The 24551-nt window shown below is 42.7% G+C and overlaps 2 protein-coding genes across 12 annotated transcripts in view; both read right to left on the reverse strand.

Moving 5' to 3' along the window:
* Positions 1 to 240: 240 nt before the first annotated feature.
* Positions 241 to 7372, reverse strand: LOC147318454 (protein LYRIC-like). Its single transcript, XM_086310396.1, has 13 exons — positions 6719 to 7372; positions 6376 to 6495; positions 5667 to 5748; positions 5163 to 5336; positions 4890 to 4940; positions 4617 to 4754; positions 3480 to 3563; positions 3311 to 3379; positions 3046 to 3191; positions 2460 to 2576; positions 2283 to 2381; positions 2027 to 2153; positions 241 to 1268 (listed from the first exon to the last, which is right to left on the reverse strand). Exons 1-13 carry the CDS (start codon positions 7046 to 7048, stop codon positions 1204 to 1206), a joined length of 1602 nt encoding a protein of 533 aa, XP_086166522.1. The 5' UTR covers positions 7049 to 7372; the 3' UTR covers positions 241 to 1203.
* A 6385-nt stretch (positions 7373 to 13757) lies between these two features.
* Positions 13758 to 24551, reverse strand: part of ubr5 (ubiquitin protein ligase E3 component n-recognin 5) — a 30577-nt gene continuing 19783 nt past the window's right edge. For 3 of the 11 annotated variants that reach the window (XM_086310408.1, XM_086310400.1, XM_086310397.1), the window contains 26 exons: positions 23857 to 24096; positions 23582 to 23705; positions 23258 to 23369; positions 23048 to 23179; positions 22659 to 22691; positions 21787 to 22044; positions 21433 to 21701; positions 20979 to 21190; positions 20641 to 20886; positions 19660 to 19733; positions 19373 to 19545; positions 18946 to 19095; positions 18400 to 18617; positions 17980 to 18100; positions 17309 to 17681; positions 17035 to 17122; positions 16811 to 16955; positions 16542 to 16672; positions 16314 to 16374; positions 15925 to 16106; positions 15711 to 15795; positions 15459 to 15614; positions 15138 to 15251; positions 14891 to 15035; positions 14699 to 14784; positions 13758 to 14519 (listed from right to left, as the gene is read on the reverse strand). In XM_086310408.1, coding sequence (XP_086166534.1) covers positions 14307 to 14519; positions 14699 to 14784; positions 14891 to 15035; positions 15138 to 15251; positions 15459 to 15614; positions 15711 to 15795; positions 15925 to 16106; positions 16314 to 16374; positions 16542 to 16672; positions 16811 to 16955; positions 17035 to 17122; positions 17309 to 17681; positions 17980 to 18100; positions 18400 to 18617; positions 18946 to 19095; positions 19373 to 19545; positions 19660 to 19733; positions 20641 to 20886; positions 20979 to 21190; positions 21433 to 21701; positions 21787 to 22044; positions 22659 to 22691; positions 23048 to 23179; positions 23258 to 23369; positions 23582 to 23705; positions 23857 to 24096 — 4141 coding nt within the window. In that variant the 3' untranslated portion in view covers positions 13758 to 14306. The remainder of the gene's footprint in view (positions 14520 to 14698; positions 14785 to 14890; positions 15036 to 15137; positions 15252 to 15458; positions 15615 to 15710; positions 15796 to 15924; positions 16107 to 16313; positions 16375 to 16541; positions 16673 to 16810; positions 16956 to 17034; positions 17123 to 17308; positions 17682 to 17979; positions 18101 to 18399; positions 18618 to 18945; positions 19096 to 19372; positions 19546 to 19659; positions 19734 to 20640; positions 20887 to 20978; positions 21191 to 21432; positions 21702 to 21786; positions 22045 to 22658; positions 22692 to 23047; positions 23180 to 23257; positions 23370 to 23581; positions 23706 to 23856; positions 24097 to 24551) is intronic. The other 8 variants (XM_086310398.1, XM_086310399.1, XM_086310404.1 and 5 more) reach the window with 8 other exon arrangements.

A 24551-nucleotide genomic window follows, 5' to 3' on the forward strand; every position in this document is an offset into this window, starting at 1 on the left:
GTGTGAGTGAATGAATAGTAGAATTGTAAAGCGCTTTGAGGGTCCCGAAAAGCGCTCTATAAATGCAGTCCATTATTATTATTAAGGAGAAACCTGGCTACTTTTGATCCTTGCAAGTCCACTTTTATTTTCCCACTTCCACATAAAGTGAACCTTCTAAAGGTGAGGTTGCAGGCCTGAGGCCTGAGCTCAACAGCAGTAACACTGTTTCTCAGAGTGATGGGACAATCCACACTGTGCTATGAAGAAGCCCAAATGTAGAAAAACTGGCCTTTATTTAGTCTTTTTACATATGGCTTAAGCTTTTCTTTTGTTACAAACAGGTTTTACAAAAGGTTCTGAAGACTTCGGAATCACTCACTGGTGGAAAATCATGAGGAGGTTGATGACACTGCCGTGACACGTGTACGATCAGAGGCTCCCACGCGGCTGCGCTCCTAAGAGCAGTCACAGACAGTAAACACGGCAAGGAAACTGTTGTCTCGACACACTGCAGTACAACAACAGACAGGGGACAGACCAGATGGAGAGTGTGTCCATGAAGTGTTCAAAATTACATGGAAAAAAAAAAGTAAAATAAAAAATACAGTGCGGCTCATGAGTCCCTTTTCCATGGTCTCACAACGCTCACAGCTCATTTCATGTCACAAATGTTTACGTGCCGTCGAGCCCAAACCGCTGACACAAACATTTGATCTTCCTGCTCTTTTCACCGGTGCCACAGCTTACAAACATCAGAGCAATTTAAGAAAAGAAAAAAAAAAAAAAAAGGACAGCAAAGCGAAGGCCTAGTGTCGTGTAACCTGATGCAACCGTTTGCATTCTCTACACAGTAATTCTGCGTTCGATAGCCACCACGATAACACACTTCTAAACATGATCAGTAATTTCTACACGTCTAATTACTACAATACAGCTCCTTCAGTTATTGGATTCAGTGGAATTAGAAGACACAATCAGTATCAAATGCATACTTAAAAATCATCAACACCGCATTACATTAGATTGCACTGCATCTAGTTTCAGTTTTCAACGATGCGCCTGCTGACACGTGGATGTGTATAAAAGTTGTTTCGGTTTCCACACGTTTTCAAGGTAGAGTCCATCGAGAAGATCTTTGTTCAGAGTTCCTGCCACCAAAGGTGTTGCATAAACAGAGTATCAAGTCTCTTGCATACAGAGGCCTGCAGAGTGGACTCCGTCTCATGTCTCTCTCCTCGCCTTCTTCTTCTTTGCTGGTTTGGGCGCTTGGCTCTCCTCAGGTTTTTCTGTGGAAACACACAAAGGTAGGAACACCTTTAAACATCTCTTTCAATGAGCATAACCCCACATCTGTTTGATTCACTGGTGAGAAAAAGAGTTTGACTTCCACTGACAAAATTTTAACCCATCATTCCCAGAAAAAGATGGCGTGGGTAATAGAAATGAGCTGAGCACAGATTTAAAGAGCTTGATCAAAGCATACAGTATCAAGAGCAAATGATCCAAGTTGTTGCAGATTAAATTTCCTAAGATTATTAACAAGCTTAACCTTGAAACACACACTTCAGCATTGTCACATGAACGTGATACTTGAGTAACAAGTTTATAGAAAATGTGATTGTACTCATTTTTCAACGTTATAATTACTGGAGACACTGGACACCAATAGTTGTCCCAACTTCAGCAACGGATCTACTTGTTTTTTGTTTGTATAAAAAGTAACATAAAAAAAAAGGTTTAGACAAAAGTAAAGGAGAAAAGCTTTAAGACCCACATCTGGATTTGGATACAGATTTGTTAGTGAAGGAGATTCAGTTTGCTTTATATTAATTTGCTTTACATTAATAGCACGCTGCCAAACTGCTCAGAACCTGAAATTGTAAATGCTTCAAAATATGCAGCTTATGTGCATCTGATACTCCAATACAAGTAAATCAGAGTTAACAACTAGACAACTGGGAAAGTCATATTTAGCTGCACCAAATGCCTCAGTACCAGCATGCACAAGGTTCTGGTGTCACATCTGACAGTGTTTAGCGCTTACTTTGTTGTGTCGGAGCAGGAAGGTTGTTCTGCTTGGCAGTTGGTTCTCCTTCATTTGGCTTCAGTGGCACTTGTGTGACAGGGGATTTCTGGGATATGTTGTCTTTCACTGGACGCTCTGCTCTCACCTGTTAGGAAAGGGAAAACAGCAAGTTAAGAGCGAAAAAGAAACAGCTGCAAGGCTACGGGTCAGAGAACAGAATAGCCGCGTTTTTCAAGATCATCTTTGATTCCTTCTTGCCCGTCAGCCCACTGACCTCGACAGCTGCTTTGACAGGCTGGACGGCAGCAGCGTTCTCCTGAACAGGTGGCTGCTTCTTCACCGAGGCTGCAGGTGCAGTTTCCTTCTCCGGCTCCTGAGCCAACAAACAAACAAGTGGAATTTAGACAATTTAGACATGCACTCAGCGGTGCATTTGCTCACAAGCTGTTACCTGACCAGCTGTTCCTCCCTCCTCAGCAGCCTTCTTCTTTTTCTTTTTCTTCTTTTTAGTTTTAGCCGCTCCATCAGCAGTGGTCACTCCCTTATCCTTCTCATCGTCACCATCCTCCTGTGAACCCATGAGGATAAAACATGACTTAAAAACGCAGGAACAGACACTATATTAGAAATTCTAGAGCAGATGGGAATGCTTTGGTAATTCCTTACTTTTCCACTGTCTGTTGGCAGAAGCAAGGCACAGTAGCACATGACATGACATGACATGACAGCTATTCACTGCAACATTTATTACACCTGTGTTTGTCATACTGTAGAAAAATGTCCGCTATGAGAAAGGCCTTTGAAGTCTATATGATCTGTACACATCCACATACTGGTTTCAAACAGCCGCCATAATATGATAAACTATGTTGTCTATTCAGTCTACTGTGTTGAGCCACTGAGCTGCAGGGTCACAGTCAAAAGAAAGAACGAGGACAGCTCATTGAGTCTAAGCCCTGATGACTCATTAGTTAATGGGTTGTTATTTTTAAAACTTCTATAATGCTTATTTTTGTCCAGAGCTTGGCCACACTTACTGCCACTCCGATCAACAGATTAACCTTGGCTGGCTCAGGGAGGGGCTGCTCCTGTGCTGGAGGAGGCTCGAGGGTGGGCTCTTCATAGTTGCCCCATGCTTCAGAGGGGGCGTTCCAGTCAGAACTGGTGTCCACAGAACCACCGTCTGAGAGACAAAAAGGGTGTCACGAGACATAAACGTGAAGGAGTACCACAACAGAGATGACATCAAGCAACATCAAAATTAAACAGTGCGGTGAAAGAAAACCAGTAAATGGCACTTACTGAGTCCAGACCACTCATCATCTAGTCTGGGCTGACTGATCCACGGCAGGTCGTTCACAGGCTTGGGCTCTATGGAGACAACAATTACCGCGTTAATACAACCAAATCTGGGCAAGACAAACAGTGCCATCTAGTGGCAGGACTCAGTTTTGCTGCAGTGTATACTTACCAGCAGTACCAATTCCCAGACTCGGTAAAGACATCAGATTTACCTGGGTTGTTGGCATTCCCCTTTTACTCACAGTCCACGCCTCTGAAAGACACATTTCACAGAAGTTGTGTCATCACTGCTCAAAACATTGACCTTGGGGATTCTAAATTGTCTGAATGGGGCCTTTAAGCAGCTGTATATTTAAAGTAATAAAAAATAATAATTCAAGAGAATTTTACTGTCAAACTTTAGACAAAAACCTATCAAAAACAGATTTAACGCCGTCTGTGCGTAAATTTTTAAAAACATGTATAGCACTATCTTCTGTTAGTACAGAACGTGATGTCATGTTGTTGGTTGGTTGTTGCTAATAGACCTACATTAGCTTATGTTGGCTAACTAGTGACAAAATCGATAACTCAGGGGAAAATAAGGACTGGGTTCACTTTTGTGCTTTCCCTGGGAGCAACAATGAGTTTTATGTTACGAAACCAAGGATATATTGTCCACTTTCACTCTGTCTCTTTAGCAGTAAGTGGCTCTGTTGTTTGACCAGTTACACTCAAACGGGAAAAATCCACCTGGCAGCTGTAATGTTCTGATTTGTAAAGCACTTTAGGGCACCTAACAGACTAGTTGGTACCGTTGGTACTGAGGGTGAGTTAATATTCAGTAAGCCATTTTTAATATGAAGCTCTATTACACTTAGTTTCTTTTTCTCCCAAACACAACAAATCTAAAGATGTGTTCAGGACAATAATGAAGAATTAATTGTTTTTTGGAAAACCCAATATAGCAGGAGCCAAAAGGAGAAAGAGTAGACTGGAATCAGGTTCAAACACCATCTTCAGAATTTACAAGAAGTTTTACAAATTCCCAGCCTTTTCTCTAAGCCCTACACTTTCTTTGTTCTGTCTCAAACTCAACGATTTATAGATCGTTTGCTAAAGATGAAATGTTTTCACACTTGTCTTTGCACCTGCTTTGTATGCACCTGCACCATGTGAAAACTTTGCTTTGTTTTTGATCTGAATACACCATGGGGGATATTTTGTAGATGTGTGACTTTTTAAACGAGCCAGTTAATTGTAATAATTATTTTAAAGCACTATGCTTAACAGAAGTCAAGATCAACAATGAAGAGTTTAGAAGTACCATCAATCCCCGTCTTCCACAGTGGTGGTTCCCTGCTGGTGGTACAGGAGGCAGTCTTGGGAGCAACAGTTTGAGCAGGAATCTTTACCGGCACATCAGGTACAGCAGAGGACACCTCCACCGCATTGTTGCTGTTAACTAATACCAAGAGAGAAACATTTGATTCCACTTGACAGGCTAGCGGCACATCAACCCAGACTTTGCTGTAATTTACTTCTAGTACGTACTAATATCAATGTGTGATGTCTTTCTCAATTTCATACTGATAATTACCTTTAGAGACAACAGCCTCCACCTTCTCAGGCTTCACTTTTGTGGATTCTCCTGAGAATAAAGAGCAAGGTCAAGAAAAAACACTGCAAAAACAATTCTGAGAAAGCTCACTCGAGACTCAAATTCCCATAATGCCTGTATTCATAGACTGTTTTGGCCACGAGAGACCAACGAAAGGCAACAACAATGTATACAGAAACAACATTTGTGCAACTGTCTACAGGATCTTTAAAAAGAACTCTTCAAATGCAGAAAGGACACTTAAAAAGCCACCTTTTTTCTTCTTCTGGTTGGTAGGTGCAGGGGCTGTGGAGGCCTTGGGCTGCTCTGTGGGAACACTCACAGGTGTTCCCCCTCCACCGGGGCTGGCTGAGCCATCGCTGGAACTCTTATCCTTCTTGCGCTGCTCCCGTTTCTCCTTGTTGCTGACCTTGGTTTCCCATGTGCCTGAAAGGTAGCACTAAGTTCAGTGTAGAATTTGTCACAAAATACTGCAGGAGTTCATTACAGGATTAGTGAGGGGGAAAAAATGGTACAGATTAAGCAGGGCGAAGGACTGGATGTAGACTTGAGGCTAAGTGAATTTTACTAAGACACCGATTGCATGTAACTAAACCCACGCTGTTAATTATTCCCTTTGTGGTTCACTGGTCAGGTCACTGGGTATGTCTTCCTTATGAGGTAAGCTAAACAAACTAAAACAGTCAAATACCACAGATAATACCAGAGTATCACTTTGAAAACAGCTAAATGATGACAGGACTCAGAACATTTTACCTTCTTCTGGTTCTTTGCCATCTGTAGTCACTGTCTTGGTCTCCTTCACAGCCTGTTTGGCCTTTTTCTTTGACTTCTTCACCTGGAAAACAAAGAGCGGACATAAAGTTGCAAACAAAAGCCAGTATATTTGACAAAGACATAAACACACAAGGTTATATGACAGTTTACAGAATCAGAAAGATGTTGATAGTATGCAGAACATATGATTTATTAAGGAGGGGGAACGGGACCACATGCTGAATGAACCATGCTGCACAGCAGGCTCAGGCCTCGTCTATTTATAAGTGAAACTACATCCACTGTACCTAAATCTTCTACATGTACTTTTTGTGAGCACTACTTTATCTCCTGCGTGATTCCACGTCTGACTGCCGAACCTTCCGGGTCACCAATACTTTTATATTGTGGTCTTTAGAAGATGACACTATGTGCTGTGATAAGCGGACATCTCCACATTTGTGCTGCATATGACAGCTGACGACTGTAACCCAACACCAGTGGCCGGTTGCATCATTAAAGAGTGAAAGGGCGAAAATGTTCTTTTTTTTTTTTTCTTCCTTGACTACATTCAGTGAAGACGTCAAAGTAGTAACGCGAATGATAGAAAATGCTACAAAAGACAAGCATTATCGTAGATAAATTAAAATAGAAAAATTAATTGGTTTGAGTCCTAACAGAGTGTGATTCTGGCACGATTTTAAATTACCTCAGCAACCTTCTCCGGCTTGACTTCTGGTGGGGGCGGTTGGTGATGTGGCACTATCTCTTCCGACGCTATGGCTTCTTCCTGTGGCTCAGCGATAGCTCTCCCGTTTGGCTGAGATTTCTGGAAAGGTCATTTAAAATTCACGAGTATCATTATAAGTTATACCGTTGTTACTTATGCATAAAACGCCAACCATTAACGGCATAGCCGGACAGAACACTAGCCTGAAGCTTGTTTTAGCCATGACATGAGATTTAGTTGTCACCGTGGCGTTAGCCTGACAGCTAGCCCTGCTAGCGGTATAGGGAAAAGCTGGAAATAAAACAGACTTCATTTTACGTGCCTTTTCCGCTTTCTTTTTCTTTTTCTTCGGTTCCTCGGATTTGACGGGTTTACCGACAGTTCGCTTTAGTTCAATTCCGTCGTCCGCATGGCTCATAACAGGGCGCTTCTTGAAGAGACCCCGACAGACTGAGGCCCACAGAGCGACCATCAGCAGCAGCCCAGTACCTGCCAGCAAAAGGATCATCCATGGCGGAATGAGCTCCGGCTTCAGCCCCAAATCCACGCCGAGTTCGGAGCGCAGTAGCTCCAGACCTCTGGACAACAGTTCATTCACACGATCAGTAAGCAGGCTGACCTGCCGAGAGGCCGCGTCCTGCCACTGCTCCATTCCTCCGGTTTCTGATAGACCGATTAGTCACGCTTTGCTTACCACTATTAGCTGCGCTAGCATGCAGTGCTAGCTAAAAATAACGGAACGATTTCGACATTATGAAAAACAACGAATTCATCCGCCAGCAACATCAGCCAAGCCGATCAGCCAAGCAAGCTAGCGAAATGTTGTAAGCGCTGCGGTGGCTAAACAAATTAGCTAACTGATATCATCATAAGATAATTTGCTACCGTTAGCTGACCACCACAATGAGTCCAGTGTGAGGAGCGCGAGTAAAGCAGGTTCACCTCATATGGCTCCGTTCTGACTGGAAGAGAGACACGCTGCCTTCACGACAGTCGTAAACCTGAGTTTCCGGGTTGTGAATTACAGCTACGTGTTATAGCTGTCTTAGATTATTTATCAAAAAATACATTATGAACTTGAATTGTTTTGATAGTTTTTTTTATTTCAAGTACAGAGTTGCACACACGTACTGTGTGCATGGTGTATTATTTCTATACACTTTTGTATCATATTTTTGTTGCCTTGGTCCTACAAATGACAGATCCTGATGTTGATACCTAAAAGTCTCTGGTCAAATTAACAGCTCACGAGTTTTTATTTTTTATTTTTTTCCGCACATAAAATCATTGGAAGAAATAAAAAAAACGGGTTATTGCAGGTCCGTTGAAATAGGCAGGGCTACAACTTTCTCCATGCTGATTGGTCAAAATTCTTGATTCAAAAATGTTTCCAGTACGCCTTTAACACAGACCTGCCCCACCCCCCTTGTACAAAGATTATCAAAAGGACAAAAATTTTAATGAAAAAAAAACAACAACAACAACAAAGTAATAGAGGAAAAATGTTAAACAAAAATAAGTTAACCTTTGTTTAAAGTTTTTAATCTTTGAACAGAGGGGGGTGCCTTAGCTAGCACATCAACTGCCTGCCACCTACAATGCAGTTTTGAGATCTGTTCCCAGGTGCCTCAACCCCCACTCACATCTTGCATCAGGTGATCTCAATAGGTCACACGATAAGGCGACGCAAGGTCGCCTTGTCATGATAATGACCCGCACATTTTTTTCACATGAGCCAAGTGACTCCACTATTTGGTTTCAGAACTGAAGCTTTTCGGATGACAGGTGAGATGTCTTCAAGAAAATTAAAGAAGTCCAGCCCCTTAGGCTACCATGACCTGGATGACTGAGAACCTACATAAACATATTGCATCAAATGTAAAACTTGCTGGAATGATGATGAATTTCATGACACAATCATAGAAAAAGAATCCCATTTATTATATTAGTATATATATATATATATATTAGGGCAGCACGGTGGCACGGTGGTTAGCACTGTTGCCGCACAGCAAGAAGGTCCTGAGTTCAATTCCACCATCAGGCCGGGGTCTTTCTGTGTGGAGTTTGCATGTTCTCCCCGTGTTTGCGGGGGTTCTCTCCGGGTACTCCGGCTTCCTCCCACCGTCCAAAGACATGCAGCTTGTGGGGATAGGTTAACTGATTAATCCAAATTGTCACTAGATGTGAATGTGCAAGTGAATGTGAGTGTGAATGGTTGTCTGTCCCTGTGTGTTGGCCCTGCGACAGACTGGCGACCTGTCCAGGGTGTACCCCGCCTTTCGCCCTATGACAGCTGGGATAGGCTCCAGTGCCCCCCGCGACCCTGAAAAGGATAAGCGGAAGCGAATGGATGGATGGGTGCAACGATACTTGTATCGATATTGAACCGTTCGATACAGTGCTTTCGGTTCGGTATGCATATTTATCGAACAATACAAAATTTGTAATTTATTTTATCAACTTTCCTTCTGACGATGCTGTCTGTGTTGAGCGCTCAGTGAATCTGCGTTCAACTACTCCGCCTAGGCTGCACTGTCGAGCGCAGATCCACTGAGCGTTCAACACAGACAGACAGCATCGTCAGAAGGAAGAGCGCAGGGCAAACTAGCGAGACAGAAGTTAAGCTCTCCTTGCAACATGGCAAATTGAACCTCCCCCACCCTCATTCAGATCTGGCGTTTGGAATTATTTTGGTTTTCATGTGACATATGACCCTGAAGGTAAGCGCGTCATGGACTAAAGTAAAACAGTATGTTGGATGTGCCACGCAATGCTCAATTACATGGGTGGGAGCTAGTGTGTTAGCGCAGTTAGCTCGTTAAGGTGTTGGCCGCCGTGTTGTGGCGTTAACGTCATTTCAACGAGATTAACGCTGACAGCACTAGTGGGAACACAACGAATATGACTGCACATTTACACCGACATCATCCTAGTGCAAAGACAAGTGGAAGCAGACAAAAACAACAAGCATGCATGCTACAAACTTTACCCGAGTCATTTAGACAGCCGTTAGCACATGATTCTCCTTATGGGGATCTGATATGTTTAATATTGTGGCGAGCTCAGACAAGGAGGAGACGGAGGTATCGTTTGGTCTTGCTTCCCGTGAGCTAGCCAGGGAGCACAGCCGTTTATTGACATCTGCAGAAGAACACTGCCGCTAGCTAACTGCTCAGCGCGGCAACCGCACAGCAACAACAACACACAGAGCGCCCTCTGACTCCGGAAGGACACACCGTTGCAGCGAGAAGGCGTCACCCGTCACTATGGCAACATAAACAAAACATAACTGTACAAACAGAACCCCGAACAGCCCTGACCCGCTACATAGCCCCCACCTAAGGGGTCAGTCATCCCCGACGACCCCATTACCCCACACAAAGTCCTGCAAATGTCCAGGTGCCTTCTTTTGGCGCACCGGCTGGTCACGACCGGTGTTGTGCCAAAAAGTGATTGTCTGCCAAAAACTGATTTCCAGTGTTTCTGTGTATTTTTTATGTGTAATATCTTTACGTATGTTCGTAAATAGACTTCAGTGAACAGGGGATACAAAGGGGTTACATAAAGAATTAAAAAATTATCTGTTTTTTAAGTATCTTTACAACTTGTACTTACATTATAACCAATCCGGTCCTTTATCCCCACTTAAAATATTTTTACAGAACTATTGTAATATTTGCTGCCGTTTCTGCTGTCCTGTTGGGCAACTTACTCTTACAAAATACATTTTTAATGTTAATGAGATTTTTTTTACTGCATAAATAAAGGTTATATAAAAGTCGCTGCCAAAAACTGATTGCGGCTTGTATCTTGTTACACGAATGTTGTTTGTGGCTCAAGATGACTTTATGTCATCCATAAGGGATGCATTTGACATATGTTTAACATATTATAGCCCAACAAGTTACTTATAGCACTTTAAATATGAGCAATCGCTTTTTGGCAAATACCGGAAATCAGTTTTTGGCAGACAATCGCTTTTTGGCACAACACCGGCGGGGGAAAAGTCACTCGGGTCAGAACATGGGGTGCCACCATCATCCCACTTCTGACACCAATGTGGCGAGCTCAGACAAGGAGGAGACAGAGGTGTCGTTTGGTCTTGCTTCCCGTGAGCTAGCCAGGGAGCACAGCCGTTTATTGACATCTGCAGAAGAACACTGCCGCTAGCTAACTGCTCAGCGCGGCAACCGCACAGCAACAACAACAACAACAACAACAACACACAGGGCGCCCTCTGACCCCGAAGGACACACCGTCGCAGCGAGAGGGCGTCACCCGTCACTATGGCAACATAAACAAAACATAACTGTACAAACAGAACCCCAAACAGCCCTGACCCGCTACAATATGCTGCTGGGAATATAGCCCAGAAGAAGCGGATAGTATAGCTTTTATTTTGGAAAGAGCCATTTCTCTGTAATAAACTCTCTTTTCCAAAGGTGAGTGATTCAATCAGATACAGGGCTCGCAAAATCGCTAACCCCACGTCCCGGGGCTAGCGATTTTTCCAGTCGGACTACCAAAATCTATCTCTGCCCTGCCCGTCGGGCTATTGTAGGAAGGAAAAATATATGCCAATGCTTTTGCATTCTTTCAGAAATGTAGCTGGGTAATTATGTCATTGGCATCGGTGAGCCACTGTCAATATGTGACATATTGAAATCGCGTTTGAATTTGCGCTTGTTTTTTGCTTTCACTTTGCAATCGCGCGAACTGTGTATAGAGAGCAACAGTACTGATTGGTGAGTGATGATAATTTGCGCACCAATTCCTCTGACATCGTCTTATCAATCGTTAGCTTACTATGCAAACATGACAAGTGAAATCTCCCGCAGCAAGCTTAAACATATGAGAGGTTGATTGAGCAGAGAATCGCTGACCGTTATGTGTGTGTATGTAAAAGCAGCAGGATATATATTTTAGTTCTGCTGAGCCAAATAAGAGAGGTCAGGGTGAAGAAGTGACAGCCAAAGAAAAGCTTACCACAAAACGGAAAAGTTATGACAAATCAGACTATAAGGCAAAAAGAAAGTGCAGCTTTATGGTTTCATGGACAAAAGAATTTCTGTGGCTGCAATATGACGAGCTAAATAACCAGGGCTGCACATAAGTGGTCCGCATTCGCTGTCAAAATAAAAAACGCGCACAAGATATGAAGTTGCAACGCCTGTTTGCATACATAAGATTTTCTGGAGGAGGACAGACATTTGTTTAGAACTCTTAAAGATGTCGAAGAAGCTCCTTTAAGCAATTACTTTGGTGTTCCTCCACCTCCAAAGAAATGTCAGAAGGAGTCCGAACCACAAAAGAAGCGCGTATTCTCAGAAAAGTGGTTGCAGGAGGTGAGCTGGCTTCAAACAAATGATGAACGCACAGAGATGTGGTGCGGAATGTGCCGTGAAAATCCCACTCTAGCGGACAAAAACAGTGCTTTTTATATGGACGCAAACGCGCGTTGCAACTTATCTGGTGCGTGTCTTTTATTTTGACAGGGAATGCGCACATGCGGACCACTTATGTGCACCCGTGTAAATAACATAATGTTCTGCCGGGTGTGTTGTTGGTTTTCTCTCGATTTCTGAGTCGACAAGCGCCTTTGTTACTGGGACCAGTCATTTTAAGAAAGGCCCCCATTAGAACCCATGAGAAATGCAAGAAATGCATTATTGCTCAGTCTGCAATATCTTTCCCAGAACAAACACCAATTGCAAATAACATACTAAAAATAAACCTGAAAAATCTGTTTAGAACAGCGTACTATGTTGCAAAGAGTGAACTACCACTGGCAAAATTTAGCAGTCTTTGCAAACTTCAAAAAGCAAATGGCCTCGATCTTGGTTCCACTTGTCTCTTACCCGTGACTTCAGCGGAAATTTCAAAGTCAGGATCTGACACAGACTGATTCATGTCCTACAGTTCTTACAAGTTCATAGAAATTTCTGTTCAATTAGAACCAAGTATTTGAGTTGATGATTGTAATTTTTATAAAACATTAAATTTAAAAACTGTACTTTTGAGTTAAAATATATATTTATAATTTTAATAAATGACAAATTAAAAAGGCATGAACATTTTTTTTGTATCGAAAAAATATCGAACCGTGACACCAAAGTATCGAACCGAACCGAACCGTGAATTTTGTGTATCGTTGCACCCCTAATATATAGCTATAATATATATAAACTGGTATGTATTACAGGTATTAACACACCATTCTGCAGCTCTGTGCAGCTGGACAAATACATAGTGGATGAGATTGAGAGCTCCACTGCTGGCTCCAACAAATGAGTTCACAGAGGCCAAGAGCAGATTCATCCACCTGATGGTAAAGAGGCCAAGTAAAACCAGTGACTGAGGAAGGTTTTTTGGTTTTTGTCCCACAGGAGCTGACTGGAGGGTAAGTAGTTGGATTAGCTGCACCTGAACCTGAAGTCGCTCACATTCACACTTACTGCCTGGTTGAACTGGCGTATGTTATTGTGTTGTAGATAACTGCACATTCCTTTTTAATGACATTTTTGCAAGTGAATATATCCGTTATCCCTCCTGTTGTCTTACAAGCTTGTCTTCCAAGCAGTTTCTGGATGGATGCAAACTGCATTTCTTTGCTTTGAACTTGTGACATGTGCAATGAAAATAAAGTTCAATTCTATTCTATTCATACCTTGTCACAAAAAGAAAGGAAGAACACTACAAGGATTTTGTACGATTTTTCTGTATATATCTTTGAATCCATGGGTGGGGAATTCCAGGCCTCTAGGGCAGGTGTCCTGTAGGTTTTAGATCTCACCCTGGGTCAACACACCCGAATCAAATGATTAGTTCATTACCAGGCCTCTGGAGAACTTCGAGACATGTTGAGGAGGTAATTTCAGAATCAGAATACTTTATTAATCCCGAAGGAAATTAGCCAGTAATTCAGCTGTGTTGGATCCAGGACACGTCTAAAACCTACAGGACACAGGCCCTTGAGGCCTGCAGTTGGACACTTGTGGAATATACAACTTTGACACTTTGTGTTTGCTCTTCTCAGGTCAAAGCCCTGAGAAGAGCATGCTAAGTTTAATAATTCAACATTATAACGCATGCGATAAATTTTGTGTTTTTACAACACTGCATTATACATTCTTTTTTGGGAGAAGTTTTCTGGCATGTGGATTAGTATGGAAGTATCATTACTGGAACATTAAATTTTTTGCTGGTGTTATTTACTCTTTATATTCCTATACTTATTGTGTACACCCCTTGGTTTGTAAGCTCATCAATCTATTAACTACTACTAATAAAATGTATTACCTGGTAGTCTATTGAAATAAGTAGTAACATAACTAGAGACCACACACAAACAATGACAATGTATTTGCATCCAAGTTTATTTTGAAATTCCCTACTCCCCCTGTACAAGAAAAAATGACTTTCCACAAAGGCAGCAGTGAACTGTCAGTGATAGTACGTTTCTAGGGAAGGAAAAGAACAAAACAAAACAAAAAAAACTTATAGTCACAGTGTGTCTTAAATATTTCTACTGCTGTCATCTTTGGCTGGGTTTTCGGCAGACAGCTTTTCTGTCAAGCCAAATTCCTGGGAAGCAAAGGTTTAAGCCAATAGAGCAGAGCTGTGGGCTTTACATTTTACAGTGCCAATGCAGGAATGTTCTGGACCGTATACCTCTTCTTCATTAACACAAAAGAAAAATAAACAATTAAAACTGAAATAAAAATAACAAGCTGTTTGTGTTCACAACACAAACATATTACCGCCCGGGGAGATGGCGACAGTATGTCGAATTTCATAAAATCGTTTAGACAAAAAATAAATCTACAAAAATGGAGCTAGGTAAATATTACACAACAGTAAACATGTTTTTCTTCTTTTCCTTTTTTAAACTCTTCTTTGTTGAACTTCTACACAAAACCAAAATTCTTGGTCTTAATGGCTAGCAGGAGTTTCTGTTTGAGTATCTGTTTTGAAGAGTAGAGTGGCACGTAGAGACGGGAGATGCAGGTGTTGGCTGTGGGGAGGTGCTGGTCGTCTGGAGGCCGGATCGTGATGGAAGGCATCGGCTGGAAGCCCTCCTCGCTGGCTGGCAAAGATGGGCTGGAGGTCCAGAAGTACACCTGAGGAGTACACAAACGACTTTTTTAATCCCGTGTCCGATATACAGGAAACCAAGTACTTGTACACCGAGGCTTTTTAATTTAAGACTGGTATCTGATCAGTACCCTGTATCAGCAGATACCCACAGCCAAGGTATGGAAAAAGAAAGAATTCCTAATTATGATGGGAGCAGACTTACCAGATCTTGTCTCTCAGTCATGCTCATCTTCTCCACTATGGACCAAAACCAGCGTTTAAACTGGAGAAGTTTGTCTGCATTTTCCCCTGTTGAATGAAGAAGTCTTGAGTCAGTATATGACAGTCAAATGTACAATAGTAAATCCTTTACTGATTAAGATGGACATAAAGCGATGTAGACAGATCAACATACCAGACTCATCGTTGAAGGAGGTGAAGCTAATAAGCATCTGGACATTGACTTCTCCACAGCCGTTGACCAGCAGCCTGAAGTCTTCAGCTGTCAAGTCCTCTAAGGCGTTCTTGGGCAGTACATCGAGCAAGCCCTTCCTCATTGCCTATGAAAGACAGCCGGTGTGAATACACATTTTGATAAATGACAAAGCATTGATCTGCATTCACACAATTTAAGGTTCGGTAAAATTGCCGTTTATACTTACATGAAGCGGCTGCTCAGCAACCACCAGCATTCTGTGCTCTGCGTACCTCCTCACATATTCGTAAACATTGAGGGGAGTTACTGGCATGTTGACCCCTCCAGACAGGAGCTCAACCTGAACAAGGCAGAATGAGATATAAGCTTCACTTAAGTCACCACCTGCACATTAGTTAATTTAACTTGAAGAGAATTTTCAGATGTGCTGCCGCGTTTTTCACCTTGCATCACATACACATTTGCCAGCGCTGTTTTTTCCATCTTAACAGGACAAGTGACATCTGATACTGCTCAAGTTTGACACTTAGACAACCAAGTCCATTACCTGTCCAGCTCCTTCCTCTTTGCAGAGATCAATGGCGAAAGCCAAATCCATGGCAGCAAACACTGCTTCGGCTTCACCAGCCTGTGAATGGCGGATTAGCTGCCGCAGGCTCTCATACATAACCGGGTCAAAGAACGCAAAGTCGTGCCAGTTCACCTGCAGTAAAAGAATAGTTAGCAATTGAATTATTTAAGAACCAAGCATTATGCAGCAGGTGCATTTTTTTTTTTAAAAGGCATATTTTCTACTTACCTTCCTACCCAGCAGCACCTTGATGACATGTCTGTTCAGTGTGATTGGACAGAGTTCATTCTGCAGCAGACATAAGCCCAGTATTCTGCACAGAGAAATACATTGTTTCATACTCTGCTAAGGACACAGCTGATTTCACGAAACATTTTCCTTCTTGAATTTCATTTTTATCCAACCGAACATCATGTAAATCTTTGATTTTTTTTATTATTACCTTCCAATATTACGGAAGCAGTTGAGTCTGGCCTCTGTATTTTTGCCGGGTCTAGGGGAGTAGAAGCCTCGTTTGCCAGGCTGGTAGAAGAGAGGAGCGTTGTCGTCACCGTCATCTGGGTCGTCCAGCTCCATGTCAACCACACTGCGTGTTGAACCGTGACGTTTGCGGTTCTCCTGCTGCTAAAAATGATTGAACGGAGGAGGGGGGCAGTGTTTATAACAACTTCGTATTAGGATGATCTGTGTTGTGCAAGTGTTTCTGTTAAGTGTCAAAGTCATTTTAGTGTGTCGTGGTTTAGCACACTTTGCTAAAATATGGCTAAAACATTTTTAGAAAACAAGAAACTAGTTAACAAATAATGGAAACAGGTTATATATTTTGTTCACTTGTGATTTCTCTGGAGCCTCTGGGAGACCGAGGTCCAGAATACTGTCAGCTCCATTTTCCCTGGGAAAGATAAACAGAATATAGTTAGTTTGCTAAATGGCACCGAGTATGAATATGAAAAAAATACTGTTCTTAATGGATGTATATTCATTAACAGGTACTTTTTTTGCCAGCTAAATGAGCACTTTATTGTCAGAGGCACCCATGGTGTTGGTGATTTATCTTACCTTCCATGTGCAATAAGTAGCTCCATGGCCTCTTCTACTCTGGCTCTCAAAGAATCCTCACTAGCTAGCAGCAGCAACAGCTGGGCAGGAGACAGCTCCAGCAACATGCCGGTGATTTTACTGGCGAAAGCCTAAAGACACAAACACAACTCCCCTCAGTATGATCAAGGAAAAATTATAAATGCAGACAAGGAAGCAAAACATTATGGATCACTCAAGTTCCCTGTCTTAATGAAAGAAAACAAACAGATATGCTGATGGTTTATTACCGGCTGCATTGCATGGACTCGTGGATAGAGCCTTTCACCCAGGGCTTGTCTGTGTGCAGGCAGAGGGTCAGGCTCATCACTGGGGTTTCCCTCTGATGACGGCCTGAAAGGCCTGGTGTCTATGGACAGCTGCCTCCTAGAGTCTCTGTTAACATACAAACAGGTTAGCAGACATTTTCTCTAAATATAAAGAAAGGTCATATAGGCTACCAAATAGAGTTTACCTGTCTCGGTCTCTCCGAGATCCTGCTCGAAGCCCACCACTTCTCCTCTCCCTCTCCCGGTCTCTGTTCCTGAGACGCTGCATTAGATCTGCACAAACAAATCGACCAGGGCAAGTTCATTTGTGTTGAAAATATTTTTTGTCAAGTATCTTATATTGTTGCTACTTTAATGATTTCTTCCATCATCACAAAAACAAAAAGCAAACATTTATTGTAATAATGAACACAAATGTCATAATATGCAGTATGCAGTAGTTTCTATGTATTGTCATACTTGAATTGTAATCGTGATGACACGTACTGCTGGCCTGCATGCCCTTGCTGACGCTCTGAACACAGTCCAGGTTGGGCAGCTTTTCATTGGAAAGGAGGGCCAGAGCGATGGCCGTGTAGAAGCTGCGGGCCACGCCACTGCCCTCTCCAGGCTCATCTTTGAAAGTCACTTTCACCCGGTGTACCGCCATGGGTGTGGTTGTACAACGCCTGCCAAAGTGTGTGTTTAGCTGACGCATAGTCTGTTGTATTAGCTGGTCTCGATCACGGTCCACTTCCAGCGCCAGGTCACGGGACTGCAGGTTCCTCAACTTCTCCATCTCTCGACGGAACTTGGATTCCTTCACCTCAAAGCCGCCAAGCTCTGTGAGGATCTGGTTCAAAACAATGAGGGAACAACAACATGGTCAGTTAAAGCTACATTAAGTTTCATATGCTATATAAATACAGGCCATTTACCATTTACCATAGCAGCAGAGGAGTGTTTTAATTTCAAAGTCTGTATGATTCATTCTGGCTACTCATGGCTCATCGCCTCACACAAGCTGATTTTACTCTAAGCAGCATTTCATTTAAGAAGCCATCAAGTACAAAAACGTACAGGGACGAACTCCATTTAAGTATTGAAGTATATGTTGAAGGCATGTTAAAAAAAAATAAAATATTTTTTACCGATCCAGGCTCAGCTCCAACATCCTCCATGAAGACACGACCAAAAAGCTCCAGTGAGAGGCGCCAGCGGCCCAGCAGCATGTCGTGTGAGATCATCATCCCCATAAAACTGCAGTGAGGTCTGGACAGAGGAAACAATAAACACTATTTTAAACTTTTCCTCATCTTCATAAACTCTTTATCTATAATTACATTTTCTGTGTTTGAGAGCAACAGACAGTTTTCACAGCAACCATTCTGACTGGGAAACAGGAAGAGGTTACATGTGCTAATAATGAAGGTTCTAATTAATGCGAGTACAGAGGCTTAATTAATGGGATGACAAACATCTATAGGTGATACCATTTCATATCAAGCTGCTGAGATCAAGGTCAGTCCTCTCTGCAAAAATCAGCCCCACTAAATGCAATGACTGGTTACCTGAACGATGGGAGAGGAGGGCCATCACTCTCAGTGAGGCCAATCTCAGCAAGCAGGCTGCTCTTTAGCTGGGCAGCAAGGTCGTGGGGTGATGGGCCAGGTTTGGAAGCCTCCAGCTCCTGCTCTGCCAGCGACTGGTTCTCGGTGCTCCGCTGGCCTGTCTCCATGCTCATCACATTCTTCAGGTTAGCTGAGTAAGACATCTTAGTGGGCAGGATCTGTTTGAGCAGGAGTCAGAAGTGTCGTTTAGTAATGTGAACAAGTGAACTTCTAAAGATGATAGCAGTGTGGCCACAACAGAATGGAAATGGGACACCGAATACAAACTGTGCTCCAATATCCACACTCGTATGAACACAAGAACACGACCCAACCTACCTGTCCTTTCATAAATCAAATAGCACGAAGAGATAATGAATCCTTAATAGTCAAGTTATTTTAACTGGGAAAATGCTGCAGTACTTTATTATTTCAGGGAGATTTGTTATGCATGGATATTAGAACACAACTACCAGCGTGATAGCACGGTGTAGAGGAGTGGTATACCTGAGAGGGGGAGGGTAGAGAGGAGCCCATGTTTACCTCCAGGCAGTTCCTGTCCATGGTTGCCTCAGCCAGGCCTTTGGTTGCCATGTAAGAGGAAGAGTACAGGCCCTGAGAGGGACGACCAAACAGATCTTCCTTTCTGGCATTGGGCTGTTGAAGAAGAAGCAAAATGTATTTAAAATCACAAAGGCTGACTTGCTATTCTATAATGTAAAGACAGCTAAATGTAACAGTTCAAGTGTTTTACATTCTCTAAATAGTGCTGTGATTTTCTTTGCTGCCAAATATCTCTGGCATGTAGTGATACTTGAAGGAGTTCGCACAGAAAACAAGATGAATAAAAATGCAATGCCACAAAGCTGAGATGACTCATAAAAAATACTTAGTATGACACGTAAGGAGGTTGAACATCAGCAGCAAATCTAACCTGCAGGAGGTGGGGCTGGTCTGCCAGAGGGATGGCCTCAGCCAGAGGAACATCGAAGGGATTTGGTGGGATGCACCCCAGGAAAGTCATCGAGTCAGAGCGACGGAAGAAGGGGTGGTTCTGACCCGTCTCAGCTGGAACTGGGTCCTCATCCTTGTCCTGCAGTGTTGAACCTGAAGTGAAAAAGAAACACAGCAGATCTTAAAACAACTATGTAGTTCTTTGATATTTATTATGGACTGACTATAGTTTAGTTGTCATTTAGTCGTTTTATTTTTTTGCCTTACTCTGATTGGTGTCCTCATCATTCTCATGCTCAGAATCTTCATTGTCCAACCCAAGCTCCAAAATCTCTCGATTCCTACAAGTGAAAGTTACGGAGGATAAACATCGTGTTAAGACTCACATTTATTCTGAAGGCCCATAAAACAAATGTAATTACCCCCCTGTTGTTTTAATGAACTGTATTTTTTGCTCCTAACAGCAGTTTATTTAGATAAGCTTTCACATAGGATGTGGCACGCACGCGCTGTGCTCTAAAAAACTTTGATTTCTATTGCTTGCGTGCAATGGTTTCTTGCTGCGCTGAGCAATCGTGCGACCAGTAGAAACAAAGCCTACAGCTGCACTAAGTTCAACCAAACGATGAGCGAAAACATTCCATGCGTGTCCAAGTTCGGTGAACTTTTTGACACAAGCTTACATGCATATACAGGGACCTCCAGAGCCCTTAAGCCATTCAACGGTTCTGTGGACCTCAGGAGAAACGCAATGTTGTGGAAACAACACAATCTTCACTAATCGGGATAATTAAAAGCTTTCTTTATGAATGTGCAATACATTTTTTTTAATTAAACATTTTAACATTATACAACACAAACTCTCAGAGGGGATGTCAGAGACGTGCATGTTTTTAAATGACAGGGAGCAGGTGCATCTAATACACATAGAGTGGCTGCAAAAAAATTACGTATAAGCAGAGCGGAGCAGCCAGTGCAACACAAAATTTGTGTCCTTCGCTCTACCTAGTGGTCAGTGCAGCACATGCTGTGTCCATAACCTAGCTAATTAGCATCACTTAGGTTTATTTCAGCTGATTTTGCTACAAGTTACTGAAAGTCACACTGAAGCTAGTCTCTTTTAGTGTGGATCCTGTGAACTGTTTAATTAAATATTAAAACATTTACTGTCTTATGATTTAATAAACAAAGTATGCAGCCTCTGTGTAAATCCTGAATTGGCATTTTCTACTATTTTTCATCATTTACCTCTTTCTATCCATCTGTGGCGTGTCCAGGGTGGTCTGCTGATTCATGGCTTTAATCCAGTAGATGAGAGCCTGGAAAACGTAAGCCACATGCTTCAGCGAGCACACGTCCAGCACCGGAAGCACATCAGAGTGCTCATCATTGTGGGAGCGCATCAGTGACAGGGCGTAGTTCAGGAAGTCACCACGTGCAGACATCATTCCTTGACGAGCCGTTAGCAGTGTGGCTGCCCTCCTAAAACAAATACTAAATTAAGTGTGGGAAGCAATCATTTGTTTGCATCATGTAAGAGTAAGAGTTCAATTAATTCATTGACCACATTAAGTGAAAAAGCTTACCTGCGTCCTTCCAGAGTGCGGAGGCTGGCCTCCTCTCGAGCAGTCATGCGCTCCCTACGAGCTGAGTGCTGGGAGGCATGGAGCGGGTGACTGGGGTGACCGGGATCTCCAGCAGATGACAGGGCTGAGCCGTATCGCAGCTGAGCCTCAGTGGAATCCATGATGGACACCATCCAGTTCCAGGTGGGAATTAACTTTTCTTCTACATAGTTCTGGTTCACACAACAAACATTTCACTCTTTGCTCACATAATCAGCTTGATTCCAAATTTTGTTTTGCATTCCTTTTAAAAAGCACTAAATAGTATTTGTGGTAGGGTTGAATATTCTATAGTTATGCGTTATGTAAACTATTGCTCTTAGCATTGCACTGTTAATAGTGGAGACTAATCAACATGAACTCCTTCTGCTGAAAACACATAATGCAGATCTTAAAAGACTCCAAGCCATTATACCTGCAGGTTGACAGCATCCTGGTAGGTGAGCTTGACAGCAGCAGGATACTGGGAGTAGACAAGATGGTTATATTTGGGAATCAGACTCATGAGGTCTGAGATCTGCCTGATGACAATGCTGTAGGCGCGGGCGAGACTGCTGGCAGACGTCAGGTAGCTGCTGGAGTTGCTGGCCTCCAAAGCTGCCGCCGCTGCAGCGGCACTAGAGCTGATTGCACTTGAGCGCCGCAGGTTAGTGGGGTCAATATATATCAGGCCCGTGGAGCTTGCTGTGGAGGGGGGAGGGGAAATGTTAGTTCTGAGACAGTTTAAATTTTAAATTAAAACTGCAGAAGCAGGTGGACATTTGCTGACCGGCTGGTGTTGAGGTGCTGGAGGGAGCGCTTCCCGGTGCCCTTTGGCTGGGGGTGTTTCTCACAGCCCACTGCATGGAGCGAGGAGCCTGAGCTGCACTGTTAGCATGTGACGCATTAGTTGTCCTTTCCAGAGGCTCATCCAGCAGAAACGTCTCCTGGTCAACATCGTCACTTTGGCTGCTGCTGCTGTCTGAGTCACTGGAGTCATTGGACTGAGAGTCATCCTCTGAAAAGAAGGCAGGGACACTGCTGGCACCTTTAAAGTAGGGATGAAGAAAAAAAATAAAGAAGACCAGTTTAATGTTCTCGTATTCAATTTGACCTACCAGTCTTTCGCTTTCACATCAGACTTATCCAAGCAGGAGTGCGGGTTAGTGAATCACACCACTACAAGGCAAAACACCACCAATACGAAACTGGACACACTGAAACACCGAGTGAGAACAAAACTGGACACTCTGGTGTTCAGCTTGTGCTAAATCATACATGGTTTCATTTTCTAAATATTTTCAAGTAAAAAAAAAAAAAAAAACTATTCAAAGAGAAAGAACATCAATCTCTAACTTGACAGAATAATCTACAAGAACGTTTAACATCATCGTTAGTAGCAAATACACTCTTTAGATGACCAAGCAGGAAAAAACCCACACCACTTGGAAAAGCTACAAGTTGATTAGTGTGTTATTTGGATAAAAGACCAACAAAGCTACACTTGTGATGAGGCATTAGTTAAAAACGGCAGACAACAACAGAGAAATGTGAGAAGGGGACGGACTGAAGGAACTCTCAGCAGGAAACTGTGTATGCACTTTGCAAATTCACTCTTGCCCTGATATCTTTATATGCATTAAAGTAAAGAGGAGCTCATACCAAAAATAGGAAATGCCAAGGACACCCTACTGCCTGCAAATGAAATACATTTGGTATTCAGCCAGGGACCACTTTTCCTTCTCTGCTGTATCATTATCTCTCCAAATATAAAATCCCCACAATCCACAACGCTGACTGTCGAGCATTGTGACTCTGACTGATTTACAAACAAAATTTATTTTTGCAAGCGATTAGACCAAATTAGACCGATTCAACACAAAAATGGTTACGATTTCAGTCAAAGGGAGTGACAGTTTAAAAAAAAAAGAAAGAAAGAAAGAAAAAAGGGCGGGGGTCATAAAACATTGAGATTTTCAGGGTTTTTTTTTTTTTACGCAATTAAGGTATTAGGTAAAAGGTGATGGTTTACATAAAAGCAGTTGACTAACCTGCTTCAGAACCAGCAGTAGCTGCTGTAACAACGCTCCTGCGACCGCTGGCGTTGTCCTGATTGCTGTGGTTGCTTTCGCTGTCGCTCTCCGTTTCAGCTGCTGCCAACAGGTCCAACTCCATGTCACTTCCTAGAAAACAGACATGACCCCATCCTAAACTCATCTGACTTTGATTCATAAAGATGAACAACTCCAACTATATCTTACCATCCTCATCGTGCTCATCGTGCTGGCCTTCTGCTTCAGCATTTTCCTCTCCCTGCTCTTCCTGGTCGTCGTGATGGTCTTCCTCCCCAGCTACACCCTCTACAACTTCAACCTGTTAGACACACAACAGATTGTCAAATAAAAAAAACTTTGTGGCAAGACATACCTGAAATTCTACAGTAACAGGAGGACAGAAAAAAAATACAAATATGAATAGAGTAAGCTTGTGGGCTTTAGCCTCAGAAACAGTAACCAACATGCAGTGCACACATGCACATCCAGAATTCATTATGGCTCTAATGATTTAATAATGAGGCTCCCCACCTCTTCCACATCTGCTGATACAATGTCATCCTGCTCCTCATCTCTTCCTCTGACAGGCTGAGACTGGCTGCTGCGCCGGGGCTGAGGGTTCCTGATGATATAAGAGGCAGCTGTCTGGCTGGAGCTGGAAATGTTAAACACAAGCTCATTAAATGAAATAAATAAGGAAAAAAAAAAAAAGGAGAGTGGATTCTAATTATCCATAATTTAAGTACATTTTACAAACTACTTTATCACTCCACTTGCAATGAGACAAAGTCAAGAAAACCAATAACCTGCTGGACTGGTCAGGTGAGGGTCGTGGTGGCAGCGGTTCAACAGAGAAAAGCTCCTCGCTGCCCTGAACAGCATCAATGCTGGTGCTGGCCAAAGTGAAAGGAGCGGTCGGTCTTGCAATACCCATTCGCACTGGGACAATTAGTGACTCTGCTACATTACACAGCTCCTCCACAGCATAGGGCAGCAGAGCCTGGAAAACACGCCGACATTTCCCAATGGGCTGAGGGATGAAATTGCTGTATGAGGAAAAATGGAGAAGAATTGAGAAATGGTTGTATTACATAAGAAAATCTTGTCTAACTGGTATCAAGTATGTCAGCAAATTATAAACAAGCTTTAGCCTTGGGCCGTTCTTTTCATTTGTTCTGGTATAACCTTAAGTGGGATTTATGCTTCTGTGTTAAGTCTTTGCTGTAGTTAAGTCTCACGTGGAAACCATTTAGAAACCCTACACCATAATTTGTGCTGAAACCTGATGTGCACCTCTCTAGAAATGTAACTAGATGTTGCATCGACGCAGCCCGCAACATCTGTGATTGGCGTGTTTGGTACCGTTGGACTGGAAATGGAAGAGAATGAATCATCTCAAAGGGAGAAAGTCCACTTACAAGAGATGTGTTGGCCATGACAATGCAGAGCAATTGGCACAACTATAAATGCTGGCAATATCACTGGCTACTTGTATAGGCCA

This window comes from Aulonocara sp. 'chitande type north' Nkhata Bay, linkage group LG11, assembly GCF_057382095.1.
Source record: "Aulonocara sp. 'chitande type north' Nkhata Bay isolate Kocher_YH1m ecotype deep benthic linkage group LG11, A_spYH_male_GT1.1, whole genome shotgun sequence".
NCBI classification, from domain to species: domain Eukaryota; kingdom Metazoa; phylum Chordata; class Actinopteri; order Cichliformes; family Cichlidae; genus Aulonocara; species Aulonocara sp. 'chitande type north' Nkhata Bay.